Below are 16,520 nucleotides of genomic sequence, written 5' to 3' on the forward strand. Positions count from 1 at the left end.
ACATCCATCCTCTGTCCCTCTCCTTTTCCTGTGTCTTCACCTGAAAAGTCCCATTTTATTAAATCATATCACTTAAGGAAGATTTTCAGGTCACTTGATTTTTCTGGCACCTAATATGACGAATTCTACTAGGTCGTCCCTGAGGAGGTTCATCAGAACAGAACATAATACTCATCTTCTGGATCAGCATGTATTCATCCTGGCACAATTATAATTGTTCTGTTTCCCTACTTATGCCCAGTAATTCCCAATATCAGACCAACTTTGTGGATCCAAACTAAGCATCAACTAGACACTATATGGAAAAACCCTTTTATTTTTCAGGTATTTAGAGAATCTCTAATACCTCTTTCTACACTGTTGCCATATTAATTCAGTCCTCATGGTGTACATAAAGTTAAGGCTCTTTTCTAGAAGCTATGATTCTTCTACGCTTTTGCCATGGAATTTTATTTGCCATGTATTCACTCACTCAACACCAGAAGACTCTTTTGCAACTGTTCACACTCCTGTGTTCATTTTTACGATGATGAAAATCATCAGTCAAACTCTTCTATCTCTTTTTTTCTGCATGACTTAAGACTATGTTGAAAAGAAATACAGGTAATGGCGGAAAATCTCACTAAGATACTAGTGTTTTCCTAAAGTAAAGAGACTATCTATTCTGCACTTCATTTTCTACCTTTAAGTTGAATAATCATCAAAGAACCAAGAACCTTAAAATTCCAGACAGGGCTACTGAGATGTTCTCAGCATACTAGGGAATACCCTCAAGTTCTCTGTGACCAGTTGCTGCAGAGATTTCACAACACTGGTTTTGGTCCATGAAGCAACTGTAATCCACTACGTTATATCTGACTTGATCTCTTAGCAGAAGTAACGGCATACCAGATAACTCAAATCAGAAATCAGATTCTGGAATCCAGTTCTGGAAATAATGCTAATATTCTTATGTACAACAGGATACACTAAGAAATGCGTATTGTACTACATTCAGGATTCAAATGAAGCATCTCAGATTATACAGCAGTTTAGTTACTACATGTAGCCTACTCACTAACAGTAATTCCAGATCAAATATATCTATTTTAACATATATATCTATTTTAACATATTTAACATATTTAACCATATTTAACCATTTCATTCTTGTCTGAATGGTTTGTTTTCATAGCTTAATGTAATTTTTCAGTTGTGTTTTTCTATATATGCCTTGGCCAAACATTTCACTGCATGCAATGCCAACCAAATGAAGATAAAATAAAAAAAGGAAAAGGAAGGATGCAGCTAAAAACACTCTCCCTTTGCACAGAGATGGAAAAGTGATGTTATTGGACACAGTAAGTATTCCCAGCAAAATGCGTCATTTCTGGTACCTTAGAAGAAAAACTGCTGTTAGACTTCTGGAGATGCTACTGCAAACCTGGGTATCTCTCAAATGTATTCATCTCCCACCTACTTGAGGAAGTACACACACTGACAGATGGAAACTGCATGTGCATATAGCACATGACAGTATGTTAAGAACTGTGTATTAGAGGTCTCTGTGAATATGCTGGACTTCAAATTCTAATTTGCAAGCATACAGCTTACCACAAGACATTGAACCAAAAATTGCTGTGCCAATTAGAATATCATCTCCAGTACCTTCTATGCTTTATGATAAGGATCAATAAGCACTGATGATCAGAGACAGCTGATCAGAACAAAACAGGTTTTCAAGGTTAAATCAAGAAGTGGTGGCTACACAAACTGTAAGGCCACCAAGTGGGGTTTGTCAATTTAAAAGAAAATGGGATCACCTGCTTACCTGATCAGGGAGATATCTGATAAGAGCAGTTGCTCATTCCTAAAGAGAGAATGGCCCAGTAGACATTTAAAAGGAAACCTTAAATTTTGTCAAGAGGCATAATGGATAGAAATAGTATCTGAAATCTTACTCCTAAAAATGGGTATGATTAAGCCACCAGTATGCCTGATGTAAAGGATCAGCACTTTTAAAATTTTTCTTGTAACTCTTATGACTTAGAGACCACAAAGTGCAGCTTCCATTTCAAAACAGTACAAGGCAAGTTAAGATTCTGGAACATTCTAAACATCCATCTTCTCTTTTTTATAGACAAACATTGGCTAACAAGGTCCAACCTGCAATCAGCACATTTTCCAGAGTCCCTCTTCTTAAAATGAGACAAACAAGCTACTGTAGCAGCTAAATTGCTAACTTGCTGGTCAATTGCTACTCCTGATAAGGATTTGTATATTCATTCTTTCCAATAGACATAAAAAGATACAATGGGAAGTTGAATTTGCAGACAAAATGCAACTAAATCATATTTAGATATAAAAGTACACTGTAGTTTTAATACAATATAAGCTTTCTCACAATTCTTTTAAAGCCATCATAACAGAAAATGAAAACCAGGCCCCATGGCATCTTCTTTGGCACTGTTTTTACCTTTAATTCTGAGAATTTGAGTATTAATTCATCAACATCCCAAAGTATCTGCAACACTGAAATAAATAGGGGATGCTATACTCTAGAGACTTAATATTCCTTTCGTTACCACATAAAATTACCATAGCTTAATATTTTGCAAACACATTTAAAATAAAAATCCTCAAAATAAAATATTTTCATTCTTGCCTTTTTATTTAGTGAAAATATACTTGAATCCAACATAATAGCATTGCTAGTTTTATTGCCCAGCTGGCTTATTAGCAGAAAAAACTCACAAACACCGTCAATGTCAAAAATAAATCACTCTTTGGATCTGCAATGGACATGATAGTAATCAGCTCTCTAGGACTTGGCCTTTTAAACATTAATTCCTTCAAACACGCAAACTAAAACAAAAAAACACCACAGAAAATTATTAAAACTAAAATATTTATATGAAGAAAATGATCTGCCTAAACACCACCCTCCACAACACACAAATGAACAGCTAATAATTTTCTGAAAAGAGTTGAACCACTACCATGTTTCTTTATAGTGTTTATTTATCTGGTTAGAGCACTTCTCAAAAAAAATCAACATATCTGAATCACCTCTAGCAACAGTCTTTTTATCTTTGATACATGTGAGCACAATACAGAAAACACTGAATAAAATGAAAAGCCATATGTAGAACAAAATTTTAAGTGCACTACATGAAAACAAAAGAGACAATGTCTTGCTCACAGAGCATCACATATACTAAAAACAGCTTTCTTACACATGATACCATGAATTACTGGTTTACTATAAAATCAAAGCATTCAAATATTGGGTGTGCAAATCAAGCATGATGTCACTCTTACGTGAGTTCTGGAGGTTAAGGTGAACATACCAGCTTCACCCCAGGTATTATATGGGGAAAAATGCTCATATTAATTAGCTATGACATTAAAAATAAATAAATAAATAGATAAATAAATAAATGCCATTCTTAAAGAGAAAAATACCAGTGTCCTACAAGAATCAGGCAGAAAAGTCTCACAAAAAATCTTCTGCAAATGTGGGAGACATGTAGGGATATGCACGAAGTAGTATAGCTGACATTGGATTACTTCTTGTCTCTCCATGAATTTTACAGGTTTTGAATTCAGATAAAACTGTAACTATTTTTTTAAATCTGTCCATAGTCTGTGTTTTATGCAGTCACTCTTACATCTAGATACTGACACAATTTTTCTTTATTTATGGTCCAACATTGTTATTTCGTTGACTATCAAACAGGGTATTTGTTGATTTAGAGAGAACATTTTTTCATACCAAACTGCTGTATTTCATCTGACAGTAAGCCAATAAAAACAACTGAATTTCCCAAGTTAGTCATAATACTCTGAGGGATTTCTTTTGTTTGAACAGTTAATCCCTAGGACAACACAAATTAAAAAACGAAGTGGAGATTGTTTTACTGATCATTTTGGCACCCCCCCCATTATCACATTTCTCTTTGTTTACTCATCATGTTTTCTGGTCAGTAAATGGAGTTTTCACTTTTAAATAAGAGATTTAGCTTTAAACAGGAAGCATTCAGAGATAGTTCTTATATAGGTCAGTAGTAGTTTATAATAAATACATGTGCAAGATGAGCTCATGTTAAGCTTTTAATTCCCATATGATTACCTTACAATTCTGAAATGAAGGGATTATAAAGATGGGGCACACTTACAAAACGTTTTAACACTGTTACTTCCAAAATAAAATTCTTTAAATATTGTCTTTAAAACGCCCTTCCTAACTACTGCCCTTCACAACTGATTAAAGAACATAAAGAAATGAGGACACCAACAAGGCAGCAGTCCAAAGACTCAGTGTGAGATGTCTCTGTACTGGGCCACAGACCAAAATTCACATTGCAAGAACAGGGATGTTTGCCATGGAGCCACAGCTTGTCTTCCCCACTGCTGCTCCCTGGCTAATATCTGGGATTTCACTTGGCAGGATGGGTTCCAAGGGCTCTGCGACAGTTCTGTGTTCCCAAAGGATCATTTTTTCCAAGACATTTGGGAAATTTTTTGACTGCATATATGGTAGCCAAATGGCTTGCAATCCTGACTGCTCTCGCTCTGCTAATGACTTTGCTTGTAATTATCCCTAATTATGGCACTGGAACCGTACAAACCATGTAGTTTCTTTCAGTGCAAAAAAAGCCAACACATACTTTCTCCAAAAGCCTGCAAAACTAAAATTATCTTCCAGTTTAAGAGAATCCTGCAATTATCCCCATCAAACTTCACCCACCTACTCCAATCTGACCCCAAGATCATTCCCACACCATCCTTCAAGTTTCAGTCAAATCAAAACTATGTTGTGATCCTTTACAAAGAAAAGGGTCTGAAACAAACAGGGGAAAGACATGACTTCTTAGTTCAGGTGCAGGAGCAAATAAACCAGAGGAATGAACCCATGATTTCCTAATAGAACGTGGTTTAAAAAAAAAAATCTAATTAATCGGAACAATCTCCTCTCCACCCATCCCCCAAAATGAAAAGAAACATACCGAGTTTGATATTTGAGTTGGCAGTTTTTTTGTGTTACATTCCTTAGATCTAGAAGGGAACTTTAGGACAGAAAAAAATAAGACCTCTACTCTGCATATGTTCATAAGCACAGAGGAGTGCAATAGAGCCGCTTTCTGTTTGGTGGTCTGCCAGATTTAATGTAAGAACATAAAGCCATTCCACATCCCAAATTAATGCCCCAGAGACCAGCTTGTACAGCTGGACTGGCTTTAGGTCACTGGAAATTTAATTATCTGCACAAAAACTAGAAAAACCTCAAACAAACAACCAAAACCCAAAACACCTGTATGTGAATGAAGAAGAGGAAAAAAAACCATTTTTACTCTTTTTTTGTAAAACTAGCAGGAAGATCATCTGTCCTGTTCTTCCCTTCCTTAATTTAGACTGCAATGACAAGAAGCGGAAGGGAGTTACTAATAAATTTGTTGCAATATTATCTTAAGAAAAATAATATAAATGACAGAACTAGTTTTCAGACATGTAACTCAGCAAGTGAACATTTTTTCTGCAGGTGTTAACGACAACCATTTCAAGTACCTGGTGTAAAGGACTATAGTATCCTTTTAATTTAGGTAGCAAAGTTGTTTTCATTTTACACTGCAATGCAATGGTTAAATGCATCTGAAGTATCTACGTTTTTTTTCAAGTGTTGTAACTAGTGTTTCAGAAAGCAGGAGAATTTTCTTCTTATGGTCTACATGCTGGAGGAGAAGAAAATTGAGTTCAAATATTTTTAATTGCTATACTAATCAAATTACCATATTTTAAAAATTAAACATTGCTTGTAAAGGAACAGTAAGTCTATCATAAGAAGATTGGCAAGCAAGGAAATGGAGAAAAAAAATTTAATTTAAATTTAATACTTAGAATATACGTACTCTATACAGGAGTATACACAGAAATACCAACAACTTCTGAGTCCTTCTACCTGAGGTATGAAAAGCAGACTGGTTTTGCTGCTAGCAGCAGGATTTGTCAGCCTAGGAAGAGTACTGCATTAATGCAGCTCTAAGGCTTGCAAAATTCTGCCTTGTTCAGTATCATGGATCACATAGATGCAGCTGACAGTGTATCTTCCTACTGATTAAAATCCATCTAAATTCCACTTGAGCATAGTGTTTGCTCTTGGATGGGTGGCTCTGAAGGCCTACACTCAGCCAACAAACACCAGCAGGTGTGATCTGAGTGAATTTTTAAAGTATTAATTTAGGCTTTGGGAAAGATTGGAGAACTTGTGGTTTATGTTAAAAAAAACTTCTCCTGTTAAGACATTAAATATTGTAATTATAGTAAACCCTCAAATTTTTAAAATTACCTGAAAACACTGAAAACCTCCAGTGTTTCCCACATTTTCAAGAGCCAAACAATACTCACTTTGTGAACCTTGGTCAGCACTCTGGACTTCCTGCTGGGAAGCACAGCTGTGCTAAAATGGTAGTGCTTATCAGAGCATGCTGGGAGCTGTTTCTAGAAAACAGTTTTGAAATTAAAAACTAATAATAAAGAAATGTAGCTTTGATAGCTTTTCCTTTACACAGCCTGGAAAAGGACTTCAATAGGAATCTAAAAGTACACAAAACTCTCTGAGCGATTCCCAGTCCATGACACAAAGGGCAGTGACAGAAACCCCACACACAGGCACAGAGCTTGCAATACCTTCATAGTGGACGCCTCGGTTTCCAATTTTGTGAGGTGATTTGAGTTATCCTCTAGCTCTTGCCGAAGGTTGGAGTTCTCCATCTTTAATGCCTCAACTTGCTTTAACAATTGATCATATGAAGCTGCGGCCATCCTGGGCTACCCTCAGCCCTTAAAAAAGTAAGAGAAAACATTAGATTTAAGCATTTTAGAAGAAACCCTTCACTTCCTGAATGTATCTAACCACAAAATCATCTCTCTCTCCCATTTACCACATGTCTTTCTAAACATTTAATTTAAATCCATTGCACCAAACTGTTAACGACTATAACTAGTGCCAGATCAAGACTTTTTTTTCTGCAGGCTTCCACTTGGTGTGCAAGATTAAGCAAATGAAAAAGGTTCACTGTCAATTTTATCAGATATTAGGAGAAGCTAGAATACATGAAAGAAAATCACTGCATCACACAAAAGCATCTTTACTACTGGCACTTCAGTTTCAACATGGAGAACTGCAGATAATAGACCATATATAGTAATTTTTGGGTAGATAACAAGCATCTTCACACATATCTAAAAGATGCTGACTGCCTACTTATTTTAGGAAAATGAATGGTAGTCACAGATGTTCAATGCTCCTAGGAATAGCACACACTCTGAGGGAGATGCTATACGAAAGGAAACAAGTAAATATTGGGGAATTTTAACTAAAGAAACTCCACATTATCAAATGTAGTAAATATGTAGATATTTTGTAAAAATATCCTTCAAGGTACAAGATCAAAACAAATTTCTTCCACACGAAGTGGTCATATTGCACTATTTAATTTAAAGATGAAAGGCTACTCTTGATATCAAGGCATCCCACACTGTTTTCAGTAAAACTGTAACACAGTCCCAGAACACCAGCACAACTGCTCAGCCATTATATAGGAGAAAGAAACAAATACTTCAATTTCCATTATGAACTAGAAATTGTTCCCCACTTTCCAAACCAAAAGCCGGCAGAGTTGTTAATCTAACAACGTAAGTTAACTAAAACATGGCTAATGAATGTTTGAAGCTCTTCAGAATCAGTGCTATCAGTTTCTTATTAATCAGCCATTACAGAGAAAAAAAGGAAGCCTAGCTCTTCACATAACACAAGTTACCCTTCCAATGTCATTGCAGACATTTCCTAAGTACATGGCCTGTAACTCAGAGGAAAAAAAAACCTAAAAAAAGAATCCATTACAGGGCAACATTCCCTTTCATCATTATTGCAGTATATGTATTTTGGAAAAGATGAAACAATTAAAAGCTATTATTTAGCATTTTCATTGTAACCTCTGACCAAACTCTAACCTGCCTGTGTACCCCCTTATAAATCAAGTTTCCACTTCCTGATGAAACTCAATTGAATTATCCAGTCAACCAAAAATAAGATAAAATTATTCAAAAACATTTTAGTTCCTCAGTACAAATTTTGAAAATTCTGTTTAACCTTTCTAAATTTAAGCTGAATGAAATGTAAAGGAGAGATTACATCACTGAAGCAAGGAACAATGACAAAAGCTGTGGCGTAGCTGATATGACTGGTTTATTTCCTTTCCAAGCACCTGCCACCATCAAAGAAAAAAGAAGACACCTGCCACTTATGAAATCATGACTTTCATGAATGAAAAGAATCTGTAACATTTATTTCTCAAAATTTGATCATGCTTTACTGAAGACCTCATTTTTGAGAAATAAAGGCAATCTGAAATAACTACTCTACAATGTGAATTCTAGGATTTTAGCATCAGGCTGTTTCACCTAAAAGGTTGAGTCTTGTCAAGGAGAGTTGTAGGAAAAACAAAACACACAAACACCAAAAAACCAGTCTGTTTCTAGTTCATGTATGCCTTTATCTATTAAGTAACAGTTTCCATTACTATTAAGAAAATTAATAGCTATAGTTCACATTTCAGAACACATTGCATGCACAAGCCCAAGGAAAAGCAGACAGAAGTGAAGAAGAATGGAAACTTTTTCCCATTATTTGTCATGAATTAGCACCATATTGTAATATTGATAGAATGTTTTTACTGAAGTATATCAGTAAAATATATCACATTTATTCATCTACATGTGATTTACAGAAGCTGCCCTGTGCCACACAGGACATGCATGTTGTTTCTAGATAGAGTGTATTATTCTTCCATTGCTATAATTCATTACTAATATGAAAGGACAGGTAATAACAACTAAGTATTCAGTTTTTCCATTTCTTGTCCATTTTTAGGAATTCTAACTTACAGATTTGAAATTTAGAACAGTCAGCCCCATTAACAAGATGTACACACACAATAAATTAAATGGAGAAAAATGGACAAGGGGAGAAACTATGGTAGAAATACATAAATTGCATAGCTCTGGTATTTTACACGCATAACAAACTTATGTATATTTTTGCTAAATGAGTAAGGATCCTAAAGGAGAGATTTGGTTTGGCTTTCCGCCCTTCTGACCTAAGTTCCTAAGCTTCCTTTATTCCTGTAACATGAAAGCAGGACGTCACCATTAAGAGACAGTACCCTACCTCAAACTAGGAGTTACTTCCTGATTTGTTGAAATGTCAGGCTTTGTGGGTTTTCAGATTAAAAAAAAAAAGTTAACTAACTATCACAGCCTAGGTAACCCGAAACAATTTTTTCCCCTGCTAAATAAATGCCCACCAAAGGAAGTGACACTGTCACCACAGTTGCAACAGAGATGAACAGAAAAACTGTACATAGGTAAGGAGCAGTTCAAAGACATCAAGATGACACAGGGCAGTGCTGAGAGCCAAATTATTGTGCTGGAGGCAGGCTGTCAGAAAAGTTCCCCCAAAACCAGACTGTGACAGGCATTTTAAAATGTTTTGCTATTGACTTTGGCACAAGAAGTAGCATCAAAACTTGCTCCCATAAATTCACGAGGTTGCACAAGGTCAGAGGGCTCCACAACATACACAATGAATTGGATGAACTGAGAAATAAAGCAGTAGAAACAGGGTGGAATTGCAGAGCATGGTGACACAGGGTCACTCACAAAGGAATCTCAACCTGGAGCAGTGAAGCCTCTCAGCAGCCAGCCTGCAGGGCACTGTGCGGTGGCAATGAGACTGGCACAAGGAGAGCAAACACGATTCCCAGAGTTAGCAAATAATTTTACAAAGAGGTGGGTAAGAAAAGTGAATTTAAGTGGATGCAGAGAAAGATGTGAATTGATCAGGGGATGACAGAGTATCTTAGAAGAGATTAGCCAAGCAAACCTTGGCTGCCTCAGCACATCAAAGGCTGGAACGACACAGCCACACTTTGTTATTAGGGAGCGGAAAACACTGAAGAGGGAGAACAACATTTATGTTAAAACACAATACTGACACAGAAAAAATGGGTGTAAGTCGGTCATTTATCAACCTAGGCTGGCAACATTAATTAGAACTTGTAGTTCAGTGGGATCCCTGCCAAGCATACTACACAAGGAGCCAGACTTCATGGCTTGAGAAATCCAATCCTAAACTTCAATACAGACAAATGCTGTACTTATTTTTGATATCTCCAAGATATTTGCCTCTTCTTCTTCTGAAATAATGCAATGCCAAAGTATTTCACACAAGACACTGCTATTTAATTTTAAAACTGGTGAAACTGACAAAGGTAATGTATGACCACAAAGCAGCTTAGGCCTTCTGATACTGAACACTGTGTGATCTCAGACACGTGATTTGTAGAGTGAAATCACAGGGCTCCATTACACATAAGCTGGTCCATGTATGAGATAAACCCCTCAAAATTAAAATCTGCCTATCTTCTGAAAATACATTTTTACCAGCTGCCTCAAACTTGACACATGAGATCAGAATTCAGGTCCCAAAATGATCCTAGGATTTATGCTCTGAGTAAAAAATAATTATAAATTAAAAATAATTTATAAATTATATATTTTAAGTTTTCTAAACATAGAACTGCCAGCATAAATAGAAACCGACTGTATCATTCCATCCCCTTTTTGAAGTTTCTCAGTGGCTAAATTACTAGCCATGAGGAAAGAGTTAAACTCTGGACCCTCTTGGCCAGACAGGTTTCCCAGCCACATCACACTTCATTTGGAGCAGAATTAACTAGCCCATGAGAAAACAAGGACTACCTTAGACATGGCCCACTAGTCCGAAGCTCTACCACTGCGCACGCAAACATGTTCAACACCACTAGTGTCAGAATCAGCTGGATCAAGAATAAAACATCTCTTCTTTCCCCCTGTAGGAAACCACTACAGCAAGGGAGAATAGAGAAGGGAAGAATTCTGACCTCCAGAATCCATTCCACATTTCACCCAGCCCAAGGGAAAATACATCACAAATGCAACACAAAACCCACCTTTGTGAAATTCAGTATTATGCTTCAAGTCAAGCTCCCTTTTACACTCTTAACTGCATTGTTTCTTCAGAAAGTGGTCATCAAAGGCAAGAACAGATCCTGAGTTCTCTAGACTTACTCTGAAAAATAACTGTCTCAGAATGCAGAAAGTTTGAAATTCAATACTCTCATGTCAGAGACACCCAAAAAAATCTACCTGTGCTACTTCCCTGACCCATATTTCTCATCATTAAGAAGCTTCTTCTCCATCTCCTATCAGAGTAAAGGGAAATTGTGACAAGAAATTTCACGCTTTACTGAATCAGCACTTCACACGAATATACATATCAAAAAGGAATTTCAAGCTGGATAGAACTCTTTTACGCACTAAAATCAGAATTAATGAGAAGCCTAAATTTATGCAAACATACTGTTAAGATTTAGATATGCATTTTCCTGTATTAAGAAAACTGCACCAGTAGCCATTGCCCAGACAGGAATTTACATGCAATCATTTTGATCTCAAATCCCAAGTGATAGGAAAAATGTAATGTTGCCTGAAAACTTAGAATTTCTTAATTGATCAGAGCCTTCATCTTTGAAATCAGCAAGCATATATACTCAATAGGCTCTGAAGAGGTTCCACTTAAGAACCCCAACCATTTTTCATATATTAAATCTCCTTATGAAAATATTTCAGAGTCCTATTATTGCTTTTTTGCATAAAACCTATCGACACTACCACCACCAAGCAGATTCACTCCTAAACTGTGTAACTCCGATTTTTCACAATGTTATCTTAATGTAACAAATTTATCTCTACACATAGATACAACGCATCTAACATGCTTATAGCTTTGATCTTTTTGATCTTTGTATCAGAATTCTGAAAATTTTTTGTATCTACGTTTAAATGTTTGTACTAGTCCAAAATTCATGACTATCTACAACATAATTTAGTAAGACTGGGAAGGATCATCAACTCAGATTTCTTTCTACATCCACAAATTCTATGCAACTCTTCAGTCCACAGCCCAATATCTCATCCTTGTTATTCTTTACCATTCTGTCAATTTTTGTCATTCATTTATAGGAATGTGTCTAATGGGGAATTGTTTCTTCAAGGGCACACTACATTGAATTCAGGGAGGAAATGCTGCCACTGTCATGACATTTTTCCAATTAGTTACTCTAAATCCCCTTTAAAAACAGACTATTTTTAAGCACTAGGCCTAGGGGTTCTGAGAAGCAGTGGTTGTGGCTAGTGGCAGGGAGGGCTGCACTGGTGCCTTCCCAGCTGTCTGCTCCACCCATCTCCTCACGGTTCCCAGCCAGGGAAGAGCTCAGCTGCTCAAGTGGCAGCTGCTAAACCACTGCAGATTACTGCTCGACTGCCAAGGTAATCTGAAATAGGTGTCAGTTTAAGCGTACTGTGCTGGGTCATTAGCCACGATGCTTCTGCAGCTGTTGCAGAGCTATTTCCAAAAGAGGGGCAAGGCTGACAGACAGGGGCAAAAAATCCAGCACAGCTGTTCCAAGCTAAGTTCCTTAAGTGGACCATTTTCATGCAGCTTCCTTATCTATACACTCATAAGAAAAAAGTGTGTGGGGGTTTTGCGGTTCTTATTTTGAACATATCAAACCACGCCAATTTGCATTAGTTCAATTTCTCTGTTGACCTAATACTGTATTGAATTTTCTGTTATTTTGTTTGAAGCTCGCCTTCAGGTTTTCAGCTCTGGCAAAATACCAGCACTCCAAATGCTGTGTTCAAGAACTTATCAAAAATGAGTATCACTGTGTCAGGGATTGTTTTATCCATTTTAGTATGGGCAAGGTTTCAAGGTTTGCCAATCTAAAAATGTTTATCCTTCACTGGCATTGTCTAATTCTCTCTTACCCTCCACTGGACTCAAATCAGAAAAGCCCATTATCCTGACTCCCTCCAAACAGCAGAAAAAATATTTCTGCCTTCTCCAGCATCACACTGAAAAACTATGTTATTTCCATGTGGTGCTAAGTCCACCCTTTACTAAAATGGCCTTTGTTGCCAGCATATTTGATCCTCCTATCCCCACCCGAATTTAAGAACAATCCCCCAAATTTGAGTCAGGAGCAGCTGAAAGGGAAGCCATTTTGTTTGGGTTCTCTTCAACTGGGCAATGCGGGCACATGAATATAATGAGCTGTCTGGAAGTGGCTTTGAGTGTGGTCAGAGACAACTAAGAAAATACTCAGGCCAGAACAAGAACTGCCCATGAGTGGAGCAGCAGATCTGTTCATGTTCTCATTCACTCTGCTTTAGCACACTTAGGTGATTAGAGATGGAGGAAGGAGTATAAAAAGCAGTCATTACAGAAAACTGCTCTTCATCCAGTTTCTTTCAGCAACAAGGGCTTTGATAACAGAAAATTAATTGCAAGTTATATAACACTACTCTTTTTAATATATTTGAAAAGGATGGCATTGAAAAAAATTGATAACAAATTACAATCTGTAGATTATAAGTACTGTGGATTCCTGGGGTTTTCAACCATGGCAAAGGGTTTTCAACCAAAAGGCAAAGGCCAGATGAAGAGTCACTACTGTTATTAGTTATCCTAACACAACTTGTGAAAGCATTAGTCCCTTTAAAAGAGGACCACACAATTTTCTCTACACTTCAGTTCCATGAAGATTTTCTTTTTCATTTTTTATCCACTTCTGCATGAAAGCTATTTTTGTGGACAGCAGACTAAAACAAATGTTAATATACGCAACCTTCCTAAATCCTTTTGGGTGGTGATTGGGTAAAGACTGTGTTTTTGTGTTTAATTCTTTCAGAAATGAATTCATAACTTGGCAAGAGCTTTCAATCCATCATTATATTTTGGGATACTTCAGTAAATTCAATACTTGGCCTGTACTCACCAACCATGAACAGAAGCATCATCTGTTCATTTTAACCAAAAGTGATAAGTGATCCATGTTCTCAGCATTCCGTAAAAGACCATGAGGAGAAGAAATGAGAACACCATGGTCTGAACTCTTATGTGCCTCATTACATGTCAAGCACGATAAAGGTCAAGTGTGTGTTTGTGTGAAAAACAAAAATAATTTATTGCTTGGAATGCCACTAAAGAATGCTAACAATGAAAAAAACATTCTTATTAATACAAAAAGAGTAAAATCAAGAAGTCGTATGTTTCAGGCTATGAACTGTCAAGTTCAGCTTCTTTACACTGTCAAGAAAATTCCCACTTCTTCCTTTATAATTCTGGGTTGGGAAGTTCCTTAGCTGGTTAGTCATGCTCTATTCAGAATATGACTGTGAAAATTCAAACCATGATTTGCATTTAAATACTATATTGAACACAAACAACTCCAGACATCATTTGAATCATAACTTACATTGGATCAGGAATGATTCACAAGCCTGAACACTCATCCTTCAAGATGATCATCTTTGTAATTCATGACTAATTGAGTATGCCCTCACTGCACATGACTTGCTCTTGTTTACTTTTACATTTCTCGTAATCTTTAAGGATTCAATTCTAGAAAGTTTAAGCTATTAAAAAGTCTGAGACAGGTATTTCTTTTCCTATTTTACCCAAAAACGTATACTCAAAACAACTAACATGAAATAAATCAGTTATAATCAAAAACATTGTACATACTATAGAAATTCTATTATATATTATAAAAATAATTTACAATAAATATTTCTCCATCTTGGGTGCCCTATCAGGGCCATCTTCAGGGTTCCCTTCAGGACTTTCAAAGACCAGAAAACAATTTGTCTTGCAGGAAATGTATCAGCACCTAACCACACAGGTACTGCATGAATTTTGGAAAACCATGAGTGGAAACTAGATCTTTGCTGACAATAACTTACCATTACAGCACACCATTAGTAGTATGGACTATTTTAAACAGGATTTTGCCACACTGACAATAAAAGAATTGACCATATGTCATCAACATAAACGTTTTACCAACTAAATCAAGATGCATACTGAAATCCAACATAAGAATTTAGAGATCAAGTGACCAATTGTACCCATGCGCATTTCCACCTTGTGCTGTATCATTCCATGCCGATATAACAATGGCAAAGTGTGACAATATGTACCAGAACATTTATCATAACCAAGTATTTTGTACTTCAGGGATGATGTTTAGTAAAGTTTGCACCCATAAGTAAATTAAAGTATTATATTGAAAAGTGATCTTTTATTCAAGTTATCATTTTAAGAGTGTGACTTACAGAACTACTACAGTGGTTACACAGAATGATACTATTTAAGAGTAAAAAAAGTACAGGAAGAAGCATCACCATAATAATCATCATAATCACTACTGTGCTTGTGTCACTCTCTTTCCTTTTAGAAAAGAAATGGTGAAAACACCTCTGCATCTTTGTTTCTTTTAACATTTAAGCAATTGTAAAGAATGCCAAAGCAGAAATATCTCCTGTCACAAATTTACCTTTTGAAATCCGTTATTCCAAACAGTAAGTTCTCAAGTGATGTTTTAAGATGTAATATTATCCAAAGCCTCTGTAACTGATAAAACAGGAGATTCATGATTCTAAAAATAATGGTGTATGTATAGAAAATGTTTTGAGGGGATGTATAAAGCACAGGTATTTAAACTGATGCTTTTCGTTATCAAACCTTTTTTGCCTATCACTGTATTTAACAGAACCAAAGAGATGAGCTTTTTATAGTTACTTCAAGTCTCCTTAAAAATACAGAAGAGTCTGGTTCTAGGAAATGGCTTTCAGTATACATGCTTATGTATATTTTCGAAGAACTATAATCTTGACAAAATACTCATAAATCTATTACCTGTATTAGATAACAGAAAAAAAATAACCAAATGGTAAAAAGACAGGAAAAAAATTAAGAAGCATTTTCAACAGAACAAATAGCAAAGGGTGGAAGAAGTACTTAGAAACAGAAATAGATCTATATTGTTCTATTCACGTATGCACTGAAATTTACTGAAAATACTTCTATGCACACTAAGAAGCTGTGTGTTTCTTGGTACGCCTTTAAAAAACATTTTTCAGGGTATGACTCTCCAAATTAAGTCAAAACCGGGCCCTACTGGTCCTCTGAAGAAAATCCTATCAAACGAAAAATGCCCCTTACGGCCCACAGACAAGGTCCTCCCTGTGAGTCGATAGGAAGAATACCGTATCTTGACAAGAAACCCGAATAGGATGAAATGATCTGGCAGCATATGTGTCCTCCAAAAATCGCCACACATTTTTGCAAAAGCAAGGAGCGCTCTGCTAGCAATGACCTAATTACTAGCATAAAAGCTGCGTATCTGACAAAGGGGAAGAAAGGACCCACTGCTTCATACATAATTTATTAAGATTTCCCACAGCATTCAGGTTAAGTCGCGGACCCAAGCACCTCTTTGTGATGTTAAATCAATCTGTGAGAAGTCAGCGGATCCCAGGGTGCGCCGAGGGCGCAGCGCTGCCCCCCGAGCGCTCCCGCCGGCCGCCCACCCGCG

The 16,520-nt window shown here is 36.5% G+C and overlaps 1 protein-coding gene across 1 annotated transcript in view; it reads right to left on the reverse strand.

The window, feature by feature from the left end:
• The window catches only part of APC (APC regulator of WNT signaling pathway), a 93,765-nt gene that overhangs the window by 54,837 nt on the left and 22,408 nt on the right, over positions 1-16,520 (reverse strand). Inside the window, 1 exon segment of the mRNA XM_031064533.1 lies at positions 6,667-6,819. Coding sequence (XP_030920393.1) covers positions 6,667-6,801 — 135 coding nt within the window. The 5' untranslated portion in view covers positions 6,802-6,819.

Source organism: Geospiza fortis, unplaced genomic scaffold (assembly GCF_000277835.1).
Source record: "Geospiza fortis unplaced genomic scaffold, GeoFor_1.0 scaffold794, whole genome shotgun sequence".
NCBI lineage: Eukaryota > Metazoa > Chordata > Aves > Passeriformes > Thraupidae > Geospiza > Geospiza fortis.